A 21,177-nucleotide genomic window follows, 5' to 3' on the forward strand; every position below is an offset into this window, starting at 1 on the left:
CACTTGTGTGTAATCTAATCTCAGTATAAATACAGCTGTTCTGTGAAGGCCTCAGAGGTTTGTTAGAGAACATTAGTGAACAAACAGCATCATGAAGCCCAAGGAACACACCAGACAGGTCAGGGATAAAGTTGTGGAGAAGTTTAAAGCAGGATTAGGTTATAAAAAAATATCCCAAGCTTTGAACATCTCACAGAGCACTGTTCAATCCATCATCCGAAAATGGAAAGAGTATGGCACAACTGCAAACCTACCAAGACATGGCCGTCCACCTAAACTGACAGGCCGGGCAAGGAGAGCATTGATCAGAGAAGCAGCCAAGAGGCCCATGGTGACTCTGGAGGAGCTGCAGAGATCCACAGCTCAGGTGGGAGAATCTGTTCACAGGACAACTATTAGTCGTGCACTCCACAAAATCGGGCCTTTATGGAAGAGTGGCAAGAAGAAAGCCATTGTTGAAAAAAAGCCATAAGAAGTCCTGTTTGCAGTTTGCCACAAGCCATGTGGGGGACACAGCAAACATGTGGAGGAAGGTGCTCTGGTCAGATGAGACCAAAATTGAAGTTTTTGGCCTAAATGCAAAACGCTATGTGTGGCGGAAAACTAACACTGCACATCACCCTGAACACACCATCCCCACTGTGAAACATGCTGGTGGCAGCATCATGCTGTGGGGATGCTTTTCTTCAGCAGGAAAGCTGGTCAGAGTTGATGGGAAGATGGATGGAGCCAAATACAGGGCAATCTTGGAAGAAAACCTGTTAGAGTCTGCAAAAAACTTGACACTGGGGCGGAGGTTCACCTTCCAGCAGGACAATGACCCTAAACATACAGTCAGAGCTACAATGGAATGGTTTAGATCAAAGCAAATGTTAGAATGGCCCAGTCAAAGTCCAGACCTAAATCCAATTGAGAATCTCTGGCAAGACTTGAAAATTGCTGTTCACAGATGCTCTCCATCCAATCTGACTGAGCTTGAGCTATTTTGCAAAGAAGAATGTGCAAACATTTCAGTCTCTAGATGTGCAAAGCTGGTAGAGACATACCCCAAAAGACTTGCAGCTGTAATTGCAGCGAAAGGTGGTTCTACAAAGTATTGACTCAGGGAAGCTGAATACTTTTGCACGCCACACTTTTCAGTTTTTTTGTTGTAAAAAAATTTGAAAACCATGTGTCATTTTCCTTCCACTTCACAATTATGCACCACTTTGTGTTGGTCTATCACATAAAATCCCAATAAAATACATTTACGTTTGTGGTTGTAACGTGACAAAATGTGGAAAGGTTCAAGGGGTATGAAAACTTTTGCAAGCCACTGTAGGTATCTCCCAGGTACTGTGGCTGACTGGCGAGGTCCTAGGTGTCTCTGGTAACCCTCAGACCACATTGGCCTTGAGGACCACAGAGCCTACAGGAAGGAATTGACACCAAGTTTCCCACTGTTTCCAATGTGGACAGATTGGGATTCAGGATCAAAATCTGTGAGTTTTTCAAAAATGTGTCATCTTGTTCGTTTGCGATCCCAAAATCTAGTTTGACTGAGTGAAAATGATGCTAGCATTGCAGACGATCTCTGAAATAAACCATTAAACATTTTGAAAAAGACTATAGGCCCTTTCAAACCCGAGGGGACAATTTTCTCTTTTTTGTGACTTTTTATATTAACAATGATTGAAATGAATAAAATTTGATCCAATGTTGAATTTCATTATTTATTTAAATGTAGACAAAGCTCTTTGAATCAGATTATAAAACAGAGCGCAAAGATCGACAACATACTCAAGCTGAAAATGAGAAACTAAAGAAAGTATCAGAAGATATGTATTTGCAGATGAACCTCCTTCAGGAACAGGTTTGTTGCACTCATTTTAATTCCCTCTATCACCACCCACCCTCCATGATGCAGACCTTAAGTAAATTCTGGTTACTGCTTTTGATGCATCATGAATCTGTTTGGTCATCGGAAGTAGGTATTTGACAGAAGACCAGTAGAGAGGTACTATTTCTGTTTGCAATTTCCATCAACATTTCATCGGATACCAACTAATTTTGTGAAGGGTTCCTAAACTCGCATGAGGACCTTTCCCTCTATAAAACTGTTGTCGTGCCACTTTTGAGCGCCTGACCTGGACAACAACTTGTTGCACGGATACGCTGCACTTCAAGAGAGGAATGAAACATGGCAATGCCATTTTTAATGCTTAATACCCATTTTCAGCTTTCAGGACGCAATGTCTAGGCACTAGTTTCACTCGTACAGAGGAATGGGTAAGTGCTTTAGAAAGTGGATATTGAATATGAAGAGAAGATTTTAAGGGGCTGTTGAAGACGCTTTTTCCAATATTTTTTCTTTCATTTTCCACTAAAGTTTTAATATAACATAAACAAAGGCACAAAGTACTGGAGTAACTCGGTGAGTCAGGCAGCATTTCTGGAGAACATGGACAGGTGATGCTTCGGGTTGGGACCGTTTGGATTATTTGGGAGTTAGAAAGCTGGAAGGGGTAGAACTGAGTGTTCAAGAAGGAGCTACAGATGCTGGAAAATCGAAGGTACACAAAAATGCTGGAGAAACTCTGCGGGTGCAGCAGCATCTATGGAGCGAAGGAGATAGGCATCGTTTCGGGCCGAAACCCTTCTTCAGGAACTGAGCCTAGTGAATGATAGGTGGATAGAGGAAAAGGGGGATTGGATAAGCAGATGGTTGGATAAAGGCCAGAGATAAAGCCAAAAGGTGCGAGGTAAGGATAGAGGTGTTGAGAATTGTGAAGCCAAATATAGGAATATATGAGGGAGGGAGCGGAAATGGAAACATGGTTATGTCCAGGTGGGCAACAGGGAAGGAAGGGGGGGGGGGGGGGGGGGGGGGGAGAAAAACAAGTTTTTTTGTAGATTAGATACCTAAAATTGGGGAATTGCTGTTCCTTGGGATGTAGATAAGGCTCTGCTAGCATCATCTACTGCTCCCGACATGGCCTCCTTTATAGTGGCTAGATCAAGTGTAGACTTACGCTTGGACTGCTACGGTCTACTGGATCTCCCCACTGCTCACCATCTTAATGCCCCTTCCATTCCCATACTAACCTTTCTGTCCTGTGTCTCCTCCATTGCCAGAATGAGGCCATATGCAAACCGGAGGAACAGCACTTCATATTCTGCTTGGTAGCTTACAACTCACCACTGAATTCTCCAATTTAGTAACATAGTAAGATGGCGGCACCTCGCGGCAGCGGCCTATGCAGTCCGTCTGTCTTTTTTTTTTCTTTTGTCCTGTTAAGTGTATGTTTTGGTTGTAGTTTATATATTATTTTTAGATATGTATATGGGGGTGGGGGGGGGGGGGGTGGGGGAAACTTTAAAATCTCTTCCCTGTACGGGGTCCCAACCTTTCCCTGTCGGGTCTCCGTTGTCGTTGGGGCCTAGCACCGTGGAGCGGCCTCCAACCGGAATCGACCTGGGGCTCCAGTCGTGGAGCCTGCGGCTCACCTTCGCGGAGCTGACCGACTTCGGAGCTTGGAGAGCTGTGGTGACGCGCGGCTGCAACCCGACTTCGGAGCTCAGAGGCTCCAGCTGCAGGCCCGGTGGACGTTAACATCGGGAGCTCGCGCGTCCCTGGTGGGAGACCGCTTTTCGGAGCTCCAGCAACGGCAACTTCTCCGTCCCGAATTGCGGGGTTAAAAACAACCCAGGGCGGGGCCTTACATCGCCCAATGCGGCTTTAACGGCCGCGGGACTTACCATCGCCCACCGGGGGCTCCAACATCAAGACCCGGAGCAAGGCCTTACATCGCCCGGCGCGGGACTTACCATCGCCGCGGGGCCTTTAACATCGGGAGAAGAATAAGGAACAGTGGAGAGACAAGACTTTGCCTTCCATCACAGTGAGGAGGTGTTTGGAGATTCACTGTGATGGATGTTTATGTTAATTGTTTTTTTTCTTGTTTGTATGACTGCAGAAATGTAATTTCGTTTGAACTTAGGTTCAAATGACAACAAACGGTATCTTACCTTATTTTAAGTAACTAACTTAATACCCCCCTCTCTTCCCCGTGCCCATCTTGAGCACACCTATTTATTCCCTTCCACTTACATTGCTACTTCTGGCTTCACCATGCACAGCTTTTCTATCCTTAACTCACACCTATTGATTTTTCATCTGATCTGTTTTCCAACCATCTGCCTATTAAAAACTGCCCTCGCATGTATCCATCTATCATTCGACAGGGGTTGTCCTGCCCTTCCTGTTGGGTAGCTTTCTTGAACCCACCCACCACAATTAGTCAACCCGAAATGTCACAAATCCACATTGTTTGTAAACCAGTGTCAAGCTTGCTTCGGTGAAATTGCAAGAACATTGAACGGCTTTGAACCATATTTTTGCAGCGTTATTTTTCTAATTTACAGAAAATCACTTTCCTTGGTTAAGCTGTTATTGTAAAAGCAGTGAAGGGGTTCCCCTTGTTTCCACAACCTGTCCTCAGAAATGGCATTCTTGAGGCTGTGCTGTTTGCTCAATCAATCAGAAGAACAGTGTAGTGATCTTGCACTTAGTTTGTGCTCTAACTGGTGTGAGACGCCTGTCCCACAGGCAAGTCATGGTTGCTTGGAGAGATACCAAAGCTCAGTGCAAATGCATTTTTAAAATAAATAGCTGCCTCGCTTTTGCGCTACTGGGAGCATTGGAAGCTAAGGTTTAATATTTCAATTATGGTACTGCTTTGAGTTTATTTCCCATTTCATATTTTGACTTATGGAGCCCAATGGAGCTCATGCAAATGCTGAGAAACTGAGTTTTGCTTTTCCCCACATTCTAAGTGTGCTTCGCTGTTTTATTGTGTCAAGGCATTGTGTAGGTAGGTGAAAGTCCTTTATAAGCCAGTAAAATAGGGTGACTTCAAACGGCATTAAAATCACTGTCAGTAAAACTAGACTGCCTTCATTACATCGGTGAAGTTATGCACGGCCATTTTGTGAACCAATGTAGCCCTTCCTTCTGCATTGTAACCAGAGCATTGAACAGAATAGGGACAGGATAAATACTATTTATTTGTAGTAGTTGTATATTATCTGAAATGCAGTCATGCACAGGTCATGATTTTAATGTCACCGTTGGATCATGAGGCTTGCCAGCAGCGTGTCGGTTTTATCTACTTTTTTTGTTTTTTTAGTGTGTCTTAATGTGTGTTTTTAATGTCTCTCTGTGTGTCTTGTGTGGGGGGTGGTGTGGGGGGGTAAGGGAGAAACCGCTTCGGTCGCCTCCTCCACGACTTTTTCCATGTTGCCTCCCCCGTGGTCTAGCAGCAAGGATCGGTGCGGCCTTTCCCGGAAAAGCGCCCAGGGCTTCAGCGGCGGGCGTAGCGTGGACTCTCGGCATGGAGCGGGTGAGCCTCGCCAGGGCTCGCCGGAGGGGAGGGCTCCCTTCGCTGGCCCGCGGCAGCCTGAAGCAGCAGTTCGCAGAGCTCCGGCCGGCGCGGCATCCTGGGCTTGGGATCCCTCGTTGGGGACCAGGGAGGAGAAGAAGCTCCGACCGCCGGCCCTGCGGTCTGCGGTGTTCAGGTTGGGGCGCGGCGGGAACTTTAAATCTTCGACCGCTGGCCTGCGGCCTACACCAACCTGAAGCCGCGGTCTCCAGGAGGGAAGCACCGATTCAGGACTTATCTGGACTTTTTACCTTGTCTGCACATCTGGAAGCCCGCAGCGGCGGCTGCAGAGGGTTGAGGTCCCGACTACGGGGGAAAGTGGAGGAGGACTGGCCAAATGTTGTGCCGTTCACCACAGTGATGAATGCTGTGGTGGATGTTTGTGTTCAATTTTTATTGTGTTTTTGTGTGTTCTTTTTCATTGTACAGCTGCTGGCAAATTCATTTCAAGTGACAAATAAAACTGATTGATTGATTGATGAGATACCGTGTCATGTGTTGGAGGAGATGCTATGGTTGTTGCTTCTTTTAAATTTGCAGTAGGCGTGTTCCCCATTAATTGCAACTCACTGCAGCCCAGGCAAAAATAATGACATTTCCATGATGTGACCATACTCCCACAATAATATATCTACCAAGTCGGTGGGAAGCTGTGAATGTTTCAATGCAAAAATTGTTACTGTGAATATTAAGAAGAGTGGGACAAAGAAATGTTCACTTGTGATTTTAGAAATATTCAATTCTGCCTCTTGGAACAAAGTATGTACTCAGTGAGTAATTCCCATTTTATCGTATATATTTTTTGCAAAAACATATATAGAAAGAATAACACAAAGCGCTGGAGTAACTAAGTGGATCTGGAAACATCTATGAAGGAAATTGATAGGGCATGTTTCAGATCGGGATCTTTCAAAAAATGTCTGAAGGGTCCTGACATGTAACCTCACCTATGCATTCCTTCTGAAGATGTTGCCTGATCTGTTGAGTTACTCCAGCACTTTGTGTTTTACTCATGATTCCAGCATCTGCTGTTCCTTGTATCTCCATATAGAGAAAGAACCTGTGGCTCTGACTTATTCTTTTGCTGTTTGGGGATTTCACACAATGAACTTTCCACCTTATTCAGAGCAGTAGAGAAACCACTATCTTTTTTAGCAACATCTTAATGTGAACGATCCCTCAACGCCTGTGGTCACTATTGCCTGGCAGTGCAATTAATCCAGAGATTTCAACCTATTTGAGGTCCTGTTTACTAGTATTGTTCTTGTCTGTATAATTTGCCCAGAGGTCCTCGTCCTTTGTTCTCACGTTATTTCCATATTGTTAGCATGGATCCAGACCTCTGACTATTAACTGTGTGGTCCATCAGAAATTCCTATTACCTTTACCCTGAAATTGTGTCTATGGCCCCAAAAACACCTCACTGACAAATATTTTCCACATCATAACTATTTTTCTTCTCTTCCTCTACGCTGCTAAGTCACCAGTTGTTTCATAGACTTGGTTCTTGCTCTGCCACCCCATGGCACATTCTTTCCTAACTAGATTAATTCTGGTTAAGTATGGAGAGAAAAGCACCTGAGAGACTCTTGCACTACCTGGCCTGTCTTCCCTACCCATCTGTTGATAACTTTTTCCCTCACTGTCCACACACTCTTAATCCACTAAGGGACAACCTTGTGGAACATAATAAATGTGCAGCTCTCTTGGTCACATTGATGCCCTGCGCCAAGAGCCAGGCTCCTCACCCTGTCAACCTGTCCAGGTCTTGCACAACTGCAGGAGATGAGAAGCTTCTAAGAACCCCACAAGGCATGATCGTGCTCAGGACTCACTACCCTGCCATCTTTCAAGTAAATTATTCAATAAATCTACCAAAACTAAATTGGAAATTCCTGATCTGGACAATCAGTAGATGTGTGCAACAAACATCCTTACATGTGCTCAGCCATAAATCACATTCCCTTGAAGTTCCATTCTCAGGCCCTCCTTTATCTTCCATCTCTTCATATAAAGGCATTTTGTTTTGTGTTCCTGAGTCGCTGTCTGCTTCCATTCAACACACCTTTTAGGTGGCTTGTCTAACTGATGTCAACTGTGCCAACTGACTTTAACCACATTCACAGCTTCTCCACACAGAATACATGGACAATGGCTTCCTCCTCACGGATGAACCAAACACATTACTTTTAACAAAATTCCACGCTGGCATAATATGCATCATTATTTTCATGGTTTGAAGGAATTTTCCTACTAACACCCCTAGTACTCTTTGAATATATATTTCATGGCTTTAGGTCTTGCAGCCTAATGTATCTAATCAGGCATGTATTCCCTGGGACTGGCTATATGGGTAGTAATGACATAATGTGTGCGGAGGTATCCATGAGACCACATGCCACATATCCTGTTTAGCTTCATTTTTCTCTACTGTAGCAGCATTATTATTTGCTAATAACTACCTCTAATGCATAATTGTTATCTTGTCTTCAGTGGGAAAGACCACAATCCGCAATGATAAGCATTTTCACAGTCAAATGTCTGGTTGTCCATGTTTGTTTCTGCTGTGAATGGTCGTCCCATACTGCAAAGGATGTTGATCTTTGTACAACCTAGCTGCGTGAGTTGGAGTAGGGACAAAGATAGAGAGGAACAGAATATATTGTAAAGTGCAATAAAAAACTAACTCTTTTTTACTTTCCCAGCTCAAGATTTATGAGGATGACTTTAAAAGGGAAAGGTCTGATAAGCAAATACTTCAGCGACTGCTTAAGAGTAAATCGGAAAATAAGGAGCCAGTTCTTGTCCATCGGTGCAACAACACTCATCAGAAATCTCCAGACATCAAGAAAACACCATGCAGCAAGCATTGTGTCGAACGACACTCCAGCTGTTCAACCCACCATAGATGTAAAGGTGCAGAGATTCAAGCGGTACCGTACTCCATTGACTATCATTAGAGTGGAGCTTTGGAAGGTTTTACTGAAAAGATTACTATCAGAATTCTGGGACATCTGGCACATGGATGTCCTTTATTACAAATGGAGAAAAATCATGACCAGTAAATATGGTGCACAAGTTATAACTATGAGTGAATTTCATGCCCTCCAAATTTAGAACGACTCGTACACATGGAATCATGTGTATGCATTTTATCTGTAAAAAAAGGTCACTTTGTATTAGATCACTAATGGTTTAATTTAATACTGAAGTTAAAATGCTATACTGACATCTGTGTTATTTGTCAACAGTAGCTTGGTAATTAGCACTGGTGGATCACCATATGATTGCTCACTATCTCGCCACCCAGCCTAACTATAGAGAATGGTGATGGGCAGGACAGATCTTGGCAAAAGTAAATGGTCCATTCGGACATGAAAGTCACTAAGAACAACTTAATGTATAATAGATGTCTGTTTAAATTACTTCTCCAAAAGTGGTCATATTTAGGTTTCTATACACATATCTGCTTAACTGCAAAGAACAAGGCTTAGAAACATAGAAAATAGGTGCAGGAGTAGGCCATTCGGCCCTTCGAGCCTGCACCGCCATTCAATATGATCATGGCTGATCATCCAACTCAGTATCCTGTACCTGCCTTCTCTCCATACCCCCTGATCCCTTTAGCCACAAGGGCCACATCTAACTCCCTCTTAAATATAGCCAATGAACTGGCCTCAACTACCTTCTGCGGGAGAGAATTCCAGAGATTCACCACTCTCTGTGTGAAAAACGTTTTCCTCATCTCGGTCCTAAAAGATTTCCCCCTTATCCTTAAACTGTGACCCCTTGTTCTGGACTTCCCCAACATCGGGAACAATCTTCCTGCATCTAGCCTGTACAACCCCTTAAGAATTTTGTAAGTTTCTATAAGATCCCCCCTCAATCTTCTAAATTCTAGCGAGTACAAACCGAGTCTATCCAGTCTTTCTTCATATGAAAGTCCTGACATCCCAGGAATCAGTCTGGTGAACCTTCTCTGTACTCCCTCTATGGCAAGAATGTCTTTCCTCAGATTAGGAGACCGAAACTGTACGCAATACTCCAGGTGTGGTCTCACCAAGACCCTGTACAACTGCAGTAGAACCTTCCTGCTCCTATACTCAAATCCTTTTGCTAAGACCTTGAATGGCAAACAAAAGATACTAAAATACAATAAAGTGTTCAACTTCCTTCACGCCCCCTTTCTGATCACCATGTCGTCCCACGAATGGGAGTTCCCCAGCAAGAGGTTAGATTGTGGCCATTCTTTAATCAAGAAAAGAACCAACTTCTGGTTACATAAACATGCTTTCATATTTGGTTTCCAGGTAATGTTACCTGCAATTACCAACTAACATTTCTTCATGTGAGAGGCATAGTACAAACTTGATGTTCTAGAGACTCTAATCTAGATACTAATCTGTAATACTAAAATCGTTTAGTATTACAGATATACTAATAGATGCAGGAGGAGGCCATTCGACCCTTCAAGCCAGCACCACCATTCATTGTGATCATGGCTGATCATTCACAATCAGTAACCTGTGCCTGCCTTCACCCCATACCCTTGATTCCGCTAGCCCCAAGAGCTCTAACTGTCTTTTAAATTCATCCAGTGAATTGGCCTCCACTGCCCTCTCCACAACAACCAGTTCATTAAAAACGTTTAAGAAATTAAAGAACCTTTTCCAAGTTGATTCACTCTACACATGTTAAATGAAAGCCTTCTAACCTGGATAAGGTTTACCCTTCAAAGTAACATAAAATGAAAGGATTATTTGATAATTACTTTGTTGATGTTCGTAGAATCTCTTCTGTTGAGTGAATCAGCTGCATTCACTTCTACTAAACAGCAAGGGTTAACTCTTCAAAAGTTGAAGTGTAAAGTGCTTAATTTCTCTACGGCTGCGATGTGCTATACAAGTGCAATGCTTTCTATCTAATATAAATTTTAAAAATGCACTTTATTTTGCTAATGCTGTACTTTATTTCTACCATTCATATTTACATATTATTTCATGTATCTACTGTTTAACTATATACTTGGGGAGATGTATCAAATAAAATGGGGGTAAGCCTATATTGTGTTTGTAACAAACTTAACGTGGTAGCCTTTTGTGCACAAGGTCATTGACTGTTAAAACATGAAAACTTTGGGTGCAAAATTGAGAAGTTTCTATTGGTTTCAACAGTCGTGTAGAACATATAAATGGATTCCAAGATTATGTTCCAGAGTATGGTTTGTAACTTGTATCTAATATGACTCCATTAGGAGTTAATAATATTTGTGCTTTCTGTAATAATTTAAGAACTTTGTTAGCTTATTCAGGGACAAATGATACCAGAATGAGGAAGAAACAAAGGACTGAGGCACTGACTCTGGTGTCTCTGGAATAATTTTATTATTGAACAAAAAAATAATCTTAACACCAGTCATCTGTGATCTGCAGCATTTTCCACAATTTCAGCAATGTTATTTTTTTTAAATATAAGCTTATTCTTCCCATATGTAGTTTCAAACTGTAGCGTGCAGGTGGTCATATTTTTTTTAACGCACTAGGCACTCCAGGGAAATATTTTAACACTTCTGCTTTTTACACACATTTCTCAAAATAAAACATTTTGTGATGCAAATTATGATCGAATGGTGTTCTCAGCTGTAATTATCTAGAAAATTAACTCAATGGGGCAAATTGGTCAGCATGGATGAGTTGGGCCGAAGGGCCTTTTTGCAAGCTGTATCACTCTGTGAATCTATGAACTTGAATCTGATGCAAAGAGAAAAATAACTTGAATGTAGCTGAGGCACATCCCATTTGATTTATTTGGGCTGCATCAAGGAAGCACAGTTATATTGACTGCCCTTTTAAGTATTATGGCAAACATTATGCCATTTTACTTTGCCAACATAAAAAAAATTGAAAATGTTATCGTCATCATTCAATACTCGGGCTGTGAAAGATGGTATCTTAAATGTTTTTTTGTTAGGTTATAAAGAAGTATGGTACATGGGCATTCACAGCTTTTGTGCGACTTGCTTGTTGAAATGTCAAAGCTTCTGATTTATCTTTTCCCTGTTCTGTAAGCCTGTTGAAAGGTTAAATATATAAATGTCTTGTTGCATTGTTGTCCTGGGAGGGACAGATCTTTAATGATTTTTTTTATTAGATGAAGTTGAAATGCCTTTCCTTTGTGTGTTGGCGCAAAGCTAATCATCTCTGCAGTTTGTGGGGACCCTCTCTGTGCCTTAGAATACTAACGGCACAGCTGAGATGCACACCACAAATGAAGTGTATTGAATTCAATGCCACTTGTGGGCGGGCGGGCGTGCTGTGGGAGAATAGCTGGGTACTTTAATTTTTTTACAGATGCAATGTAAAATGGTGTATGTTATCTCTTACATTGCTTCTTTTGCAAAGCTTGCATTCACAAGATATGTAATATAAATAGATACTTAACTGATTATATATTTCTCTTACAATAAAGTTTCTGACTAATGATCAATGGATTGCATAACTTAAATATGAATTACAAATGTCATATGATGGTAACCACATTTTACCGAGTTTTGTTTTGGATTGTCTGTATTTTCCTTCCTTCAATTTAAGTAAGATGCACTTCCCTATGGTGTGCTAGGATTTCAGGAAGACTGACACCTCTTACTTCCCAACAGAGTTTAATCAAGTTAAATATTTTCCTGTGAGAATTTTAAAATTGAGCCTACGGTTCATTTTCCATTCCTTCCTTATGTGGACATTGCCCACAATTTCCACTGGAAGACACTTCCAGGCAATGGGAAGCTGGAGCTTGAATCATTACTGTCAAAACCAGAAGTGATTAACAGTTTTGAAAAGGACATCATTTCTGCCTTGTATGGCATAGCATGGCACCGGATAAGAAATAGGAGAATGGAATTGCATCTTCTGCCTTTTGTTTCACAAATGACCATTACTTTTGTAAAGTTCCACCCCACACACATAAATACTGTCAACTACATGTTGTGGAATTAGTCTTGGTTCTGAATCCATGATTGAAGTTTCAAGTCTCACTACAAAACTTAATCCCAACACCTAAACAGAAAATTGATTATTGAGGGTCTGTTGAAGATGCCAAAAAAACTCAATGTGTTATTATGTTGAGGATCATGGAAAAGCAAAATATCGCCCAAATAGAGCAAGTTCACAATGTGCTGCAATACAGAGGGATATGGCATTCCTTCACATATGAAACACAATGCACTGGGTAGGTCCAGTAAGTAAATGGGAAGTCATACAGTGATGTTCATTTTTTTTGCAAGAGGGATGGGGTACAGAAATAGGGAAGTCTCTGCAAATGGATTTGGGATATCCCAATGCTGTGGGGTTCTAATTTACCAGCTCCTTCAATACCTAGAAATGTGCTTATTGGAGAGGTTTCGGTTTCAGTCAGCTGACAAGTACTTCAGAGCAAGCAGATTTGAGTCAAAGCTGGAAGGGGAAGTTGGGCAGGAGAGAGTCTAGCCTGAGTTACTGATACCTATACTCAAGTTGGGGTCTGATTCCCAAGGGACTTTGTACCCCTTGCCCCAAGTAGGGTCTTGGTGAGGGGGTGAGGTAGTGCTGCTTTAAGGGAGGTTGGTGGGACGCACAGTAGTCCTGGCCCACAGTAGTCCTGGCTGTCATAATTTCTCTTGCAACCTACACTCATCTCACCTCTTTACGGGGGCTTCCTGAAGCCTTGGAAACTCAAATAGAGACTTGGTAATCATACAGGGGATCTTGATCTCACTTCAAACTTTAAAAGAGCTGCTCACCCATTAACAACTCTAGATTTGGAAATGATTACATTGGAGATGGGTTAGGTTCAGGTTTGAGAATTTTTCAAATTTGTGCCATCTTTCCCATTCCTAAACCACTGGGTTTGAAAGTTCGAGGTATAAGATTCACTCCAATTTCTTATCAGACATTAAACTACAATCCCATTTGCCCTCTCCAATGATGGGAAAAGATCCATAATACAATTCTGAAGAGAAAGGGAGTTAACCCAATAAATTGGCAACTTTTTAATAATTAATATTAATAAACTTTGACTATATGATCAAAATAGCACCACTATTCATGGGAACTTGGATAGCTACAAATTAGCTGCTGTATTTCCAAGCCAAGTAATGCTATACCAATGAAAAACACTATTCCAGGTACGATAATAACTAAATCAGACGGTTATGGTCTTAACGCCCTCCATTCCAGGCTGGATAACTGACAAAGATAGACACAAAGTGCTGGAGTAGCTCAGCAGCATCTCTGAAAATGGATAGGTGACATTTTGGGTCAGGACCCTTCTTCAGAACCCAAAATATCACCTATCCATGTTCTCCAGAGATGCTGCCTGACCCGCTGAGTTACTCTTACACTTTGTGTCTATCTTTGGTGTAAACTAGCACTTATTACATTTTGGAGGAGGGACAACATTGTTGTATCTTACTACTGGTCTCATGGATCATGTGGTCAATGTTATGCTTCACTCCAATGAAAAGGTCAACAATAATTTGGACGTCTATGTACAGGGTATATGAACATGTTTTTAGATTTGCTCTTTAAATACCTAAAGGTATTTTGCAGCAAAATGGTCGCACTATACAAGTGAGAATCTACTTGTATATATATTTTTTCTGAATCACAGTACTTAGCTACTCATTATCTTTACTTACTGGATTATTGGAGGGGTCCCTCAACACAACGTCAATTTCATTAGGCCAATGTGATAGCCACAAATAGGAATAGCATGTTATCGAGAAGAAGAGTTAAAATTCTACTTGTTTTAAACATGCTTGTACATTACTGTGTCACAGGATGGTGCTGTGGTGCACAACTTTAAAATAACAAAAGTATCTTCATGGCCAGATAAAATCCATAGCCCAGAATGTAGAGTGTAACATCGAACAATGATATACATACTAATGCACACACACACAAAGCACCGTGTATAAATAATACATTAACCAGCTTGTATTATAAGAAAGGAAGAAACCTAACATCAGCAGGCTTGAAACTGGAGTGTCATTGCTTTAGATATTTCTTAGCACAGGCTCTTAGAGGGTGCAGACAATGGATTCATGCAATTTTTGGACATTAATAAGCATTAGCTCAGAGATTAGAAAGCAGATACTAATATGTTCATGATTAAGATATAGCGTAATCAAATCTATTGGACGACAGCCCTCTGAACATAATCAAAATGTTTTGTTATCTTCATGATTTAATTACCAATATTCCAAACATTAGGATACATTTTTGCAAAACAGGCCCCTTTTTTACATGGTTGAACTTTTCTATTTTCTAGGACTGTGCTGATTTTGTTTTGCAGGATGCAAACCGATGCTGGTTTAACAGTGAGTGTCCAGGGGCATCCAGCACTACAAGTGAATGACAGGGTCAACAGTTTGCCTCCTGAATCATGGTGAAACATGAAACAGAGAGGATGTTAAAGTGACTGATTTAGTGAATTAGATCTAGTCATAAAGCATAGGAAAAGGCCCAACTCGTCTACACTGACCAATTTAAGCTAGTCCCAGTTGCATGCATTTGGCCCTTATCTCTTGAAATCGTTCCTATCCATGCGCCTGCCCGTATGTCTTTAAATGCAGTTATAGTACCTGCATCAACTACTTCCTCTGGCAGCCCAATCCATATACCCACCACCCTCCCAGTAAAAAAGTTGCCCCTCAGGTTCCTATTATTTTTGCCCCGCTCACCTTACACCTATGTTCTCTGATTCTTGCTTACTGTAACCTGGGTAAAAGGCACTGTGCATTCACTCTATCAATTTCATCATGATTTTAGACACCTCTATAAGATCAGCTTCCCAAAATCCAAGGAATAAATCGCTACCCAGCCAAACATTTCATCAGAGCTCAATCCCTCGTGTCTTGACAATACCTTCATCAATCTTCTTGGCACTCTTTCCAGTTTAATGACATCCTTCCTCTAGTTGGGAGGCCAAAACTGTACACAATAGTTTTAGCCTTTAGTTTTGGAGATACACTGCGGAAACAGGCCCTTCGGCCCACTGGGTCCGCGCTGACCAGTGATCCCCGCATATTAACACTATCCTACACATACGAGGGACATTTTTTTACATTTACAAAGCAAGTTACCTACAAACCTGTACATCTTTGGAATGTGGGAGGAAACCGAAGATCTCAGAGAAAACCCACGCAGGTCAGGGGGAAAATGAACAATCTCCGTACAGACAGCACCCATAGTCGGTATTGAACCTGGGTCTCCGGTGCTGCATTCGCTGTAAGGCAGCAACCCTACCGCTGCGCCACCGTGCCACCCCTCCAAATACTCCAAATGCGTCCTCACCAATGTCTTGTACATAACATATTATCTCTACTTCTTCACTCAATACCCTGTTTGTTGAAGGCCAATGCTAAGCATGTGGTCATGCAAACACGACATAGGCAGCATTGGAGTTCAGGATTGAACCTGGTTCCCTGCAGCTCAGAGACTACAGCACTACCACTGTGCTTCACTTGTTAACATAATTTTTCCCCAAGATGCCCACACGGGCCTATCTTTCCTCTTTTTTTGCGAAACGTAAAAGCATAGCACGTGGAAAGGACCTGGCTCAGCTCCTGACAGCAAACAATAGAATCATGTCCTTTGTCTAATGGCAGCAGTCATAGTTTAAAATAGCCTCATATGTTCCACTTGAGTGGTGATCAGAAGATGCTACAACCCAGAGAGCTGACACTGTCAGGACGTCACTTCCAGTTGCCATTCCACTGAATACGGGTTTGCAGCCCGGTTTAGTAATGGATGGCTCAGTTAATAAGAACCATCACCTGCTGTAACCTCTGAGGAGCCATGCATTGAACCTGGGTCCCTGCAGCTCTGCAAACCCAGGTTCAATCCTAAACTCCAATGCTGCCTACGTCGTTTGGAAACTCCACTGCTGGCTGTTTTGTGCTCCCTCATACTTTTCAGCCTCTGCAGAGTCACTTTTTCCCAGATGTTCCTGCAATAAAATTCAAGCTAATTGAGTTTGATTGCAATTTAGTTTAGTATAGAGATACAGTGTGGAAACAGGCCCTTCAGCCCCCCGAGTCCACACTGACCATTGAGAAACCTGCTTCAGAATTTGCTTCTTTCACTGGAAGTAACAAACAAATGCCTTGTTTGCACATTATCAATGTCATTTCTGTCTGTAAGGCTGAAATGAGGCTGCTGCTAGTTGATAACTTTGCAAGTATAAGAACTCAAAAGATTTTGAGCAGGAAAAGCTAACCTACCCCCTCATTCAATGTGATCATGAATCATCTGTGTTGGCCTCAAATTCTCTGTGAATGATGTTGGAGAAATATTAGTTGCATTGCGTAGAATCTCGCTTGGAAATTTTGTGATGGGTGTGACATATTCACATGGGTTTTACTCTATTGAAACATGCACACAATATTTTTTGTCCATAATTAGCACGTAAAAACCAATGATGCGCAATGGAATTTCTAGGCCCAGAAGTTTAAAGAATGCTAGACCAAGTGCAGACCCGTTGGGTCTGCTCCCCCAACGCAGCCGTTCCCTACCCGTAGCCCCCACGGGAGATGTGGTCATCCAACTCAAGCGGCTCAGGAATCAGCAGTGTGGCTGTTTTTAAATGGCGTCTTTGAGGCAAGATGCGGGCGCCAGCAGCCGTTATGGTCGCTGGCCAGCAAGAGGTGACAAAATGAGTGAGTGGGGGAGGGAGGGAGAAGGATTTTATTAAAAATGTGTACATAAACACGACGAAATTTAATGAGGAGTGGATACTTGGAATGAAAAGTGAAATCTCTACCGAAATGGAAAAAATCAGGGCGTTTGTGGGGTGTGTGTTGGCGTGGCAACGAATCAAAGGCTGGCAGCCACAAGTCAGAAACACACACAGCCACAGCCAGACACACACAGAGTTTTAAATATAGATAGATTGATAGATAGATAATTCCCCCTCTAGTGGCCAATCTCTGTTAAGCACCATGTGCCACCCAATTCAATAAAAAATGGTAAGGCTGACCATAGAGGCAAGGAAAAACATCATGGAAACGGGCCCTTTGGACTACCGAGTCCATACCGACTAACAGCGACCTGTTTTATACACTAACTCTACCCTATTTCATTTCAGCTCCCCACTTTCCAATCTATTTGTTTAACTGGAGCTCAGTTATTTATGTAGAAATACATTGTGAAGGATATTGATGTGCAGTTAGACAAGGCTGAGGGATGGTGCGGTAAAATTCCATTGTGGATCTGGGAGTAGGAAGAAGTGTTAATGCACAAAAGGGCATAAAGTGCTGGAGTAACCACATGGGTCAGGCAGCAGACTCTATCAGAGGTCTGAGGCTTTTGAAAACAAGGAGAAGGATTGGGAACATTGGATTTGTTGGTACCTTTAAAGAGGCTCCACCACCAGACACATCTTCTCCTTTGAGTGAAAAAATATTAAAAATGTTTAATGGATTTTGCTACATATTCCTTCTCTAACCCTAATTATGTAGCTACATCCATAACTCTCCATGCAGAAAATGATTATTTGCAGTTAAAAATAAGCTGTCATGCAGAACGATGTTCAAAGATATTTCACAATAAAATAGTTAGACAGAAATTTACACTAATCCAGAGAAGGAGGCATTATAAATATTCGATACATGCATACAGATGGGGCTAGCTTAAAGGGGCATCTTGGACGACCTGAATGAATTGGGCTTAACGGCCTGTTTCCATTGTGTATGACTACATGATTGTCAGGATTGGTTAAAGGTTTGCCTCAATGGGTATATTTTAAGGATAGGTACACATAATAGTCTTTCCGCTGACTGGTAAGCACGCAAACACAAGCTTTTCACTGCTGAATGGATGGAAAGTTGACTTCATGGAAGGAAGCAGAGGATAATGGTGGAAGGTTGCTTATCTGAACGGAGGCCTGTGATTAGTGGTGTGCCTCAGGGTTGGGTGCTGGCCCCCTTTACTGTTTGTCATCTTTATCAATGATTTGGATGAGAACATACATGGCAAGATTAGCAAGTTTGCGGATGATACAAAAGTTGGTGGTGTTGCAAATAGTGAAGGTAGTTATGAAAAATTGCAGCAGGATCTTGATCGATTCGCCAGGTGGGCGGAGGAATGGTTGATGGAATTTAATACAGAGAAATGTGAGGTGTTGCATTTTGGGAAGTAACATTGGCAGAACCTACACAGTGAATGGTAGGGCTCTGTGGAGTGTTGTAGAGCAGAGGGATCTAGGAGTGCAGGTGCATGGTTCCTTGAGTCGTAGGTAGATAAGGTGGTCAAAAAGGCTTTTGGCATTGTCATTTATCAGTCAGAGTATAGAAGTTGGGAAGTCATTTTGCAGTTGTATAAGATGTTGGTGAGGCCACATATGAACCAAACATGGACATGTTGGTCGGTGTGGGCAAGTTGGGTCAAAGGGCCTGTTTCCTTGCTGTATGACTCCATGACTCTACCTCAGTACACGTGACAATAAACAAAGTAAACTTAACTAAATTATACAGACAAAAACACTAGGATGAATAAGAACTGTTTTGAGGGATGTGGGTCAAATGCAGAGAAATAGGACTAACTCAGGGAGGTACCTTGATCGGCATAGATGAGTTGGACCACAAGGCCTATTTATGTTCAGTACAACTCTAGGACTTTGTCTATGACAATCTACAAATTATTAATCTATCAGGATTTATTCCAGCCATGATTCCAGAACAGTGAGAGGCTATGTAGGCAAGGCAACTGCAGTAGATGTCAACAATAGTCAAAAGGCCCATTTCTGATAAAACAACATTTTCGATTTCCTTTGTACAGTCTGTTCCAAGGGATATGTGGAAATCATTAATTTTTAATAAACTGAGAGCATTCTGCGCATAGGACAAAGATGTTTTATGTATCCAAGATCACCAAAGTATAATGCAGATTCACAACACAAGAGCTGTAAGGAAATGCATTTGTCATTCTGACAGGTTTGTGAATACTATACCATTCAGTAATGTATTCAAGAGTAAAGCAACATTTTAATATAAATTAAATTAGTATTGAAAATACAGTTCAAAACTTTTGTTTGTTCATCTTTCTGAAAGATCCAAAAACATTTTGGGTCAGATTAGAAACATAGAAACTAGGTGCAGGAGTAGGCCATTCAGCCTTTCGAGCCAGCACCACTATTCAATATGATCATGGCTGATCATCTAAAATCAGTACCATGTTCCGGCTTTTTCCCATATCCCTCGAGTCCCTTAGCCCTAAGAGCTAAATCTAACTCTTGAAAACATCCGTGAATTGGCCTCCACTGCCTTCTGTGGCAGAGAATTCCACAGATTCACAATTCTCTGGGTGAAAACGTTTTTCCTCATCTCACTCCTAAATGGCCTACCCCTTATTCTTAAACTGTGACCCCTGGTTCTGGACTCCCCCATCATCAGGAACATTTTTCCTGCATTTACCCTGACCAATCCTCTAAGAATGTTATATATTTCTATAAGATCCCCTCTCTTCCTTCTAAATTCCAGCGAATACAAGCCCAGTCAACTCATTCTTTCATCGTACATCAGTCCCGCCATCCCGGGAATAAACCTGGTGAAGCTCTGCAGCACTCCCTCAATAGCAAGAATGTCCTTCCTCAAATTAGGAGACTAAAATTGCACTCAATACTCCAGGTGCGGTCTCACCAGGGCCCTGTACAACTGCAGTAGGACCTGCTTGCTCCTAAACTCAAATCCTCTCGCAATGAAGGCCAATATGCCATTGGCTTTCTTCACCGCCTGCTGTACCGGCATGCTTACTTTCAGTGACTGATGTACAAGAACACCCAGGACTCATTGCACCTCCTCTTCTCCTAATCTTGCACCATTCAGATAATAATCTACCTTCCTGTTCTTGCCACCAAGGTGGATAACCTCACATTTATCCACATTGTACTGCATCCGCCATGCTTCTGCCCACTCACCCAACCTATCGAAGTCACCATGCAGCCTCATAGCATCCTCCTCGCTGCTCACTACTGCCTCCCAGCTTTGTGTCATCCCCAAACTTGGAGATGTTACATTTAATTCCCTCATCTAAATTGTTAATCTATATTACTAAAAGTCTGTTCTTGACCGGTTTTGGCGATCTGTGCTGCGATTTCCGAGAGAACGCCGCTACCTACGGCCGTCATTTTTGGCCACCTCGCTCAGAGCCCCCCTCCGCCGCATGTGTGCCGAGGATTTTTCCAGTCGATCAAAAATGACAGAGATATTAATGATTTTACAAAACTCCCCATTCTCTCTGCTGCCCCCGCTGGCGGCAGGGGGGATGGAATATAAAACCAGGAAGTGGTGTGCCTCAATTAGACTGCAAGCTGGAGGAAGGCAGAGGGTCACGTTTCTCTGAGCTGTGAATAACACTGAACACATGTCCACACAACTGTGAGTAAGTACCCTTAATGTGGTTTGAAAATGAAAATATGGTTAAAGTAAAAAAGCACTGCCTGCAAATGGTTGTTTGGGGGGTTTGGCTTGAAATAAAAATGCACTCTCTCTCCCACCCTCTCCTCTCCTCTCCCCCTCCTCTCCTCTCCCCCTCCCCCCCCCCCCTCCCCCCTCTCCTCTCCTCCCCCTCTCCTCTCCCCCCTCTCCTCTCCTCTCCCCTCCCTCTCCTCTCCCCCCCCACCCTCTCCTCTCTCCCCCCCTCTCCTCTCCCCCCCTCTCCTCTCCTCCCCTCCTCTCCCCCCTCTCCTCTCCCCCCCTCTCCTCTCCCCCCTCCTCTCCTCTCCA

General features: G+C 42.5%; 1 protein-coding gene across 1 annotated transcript in view; it reads left to right on the top strand.

The window, feature by feature from the left end:
* The window catches only part of LOC116979077 (TNFAIP3-interacting protein 1-like), a 51,164-nt gene extending 39,258 nt beyond the window's left edge, over nt 1-11,906 (top strand). The window contains exons 7-8 of the mRNA XM_033030525.1: nt 1,727-1,852; nt 8,126-11,906. Coding sequence (XP_032886416.1) covers nt 1,727-1,852; nt 8,126-8,380 — 381 coding nt within the window. The 3' untranslated portion in view covers nt 8,381-11,906. The remainder of the gene's footprint in view (nt 1-1,726; nt 1,853-8,125) is intronic.
* The last annotated feature ends 9,271 nt before the right edge of the window (nt 11,907-21,177 follow it).

Source organism: Amblyraja radiata, chromosome 12, assembly GCF_010909765.2.
Source record: "Amblyraja radiata isolate CabotCenter1 chromosome 12, sAmbRad1.1.pri, whole genome shotgun sequence".
Classification (NCBI taxonomy): Eukaryota; Metazoa; Chordata; class Chondrichthyes; order Rajiformes; family Rajidae; genus Amblyraja; species Amblyraja radiata.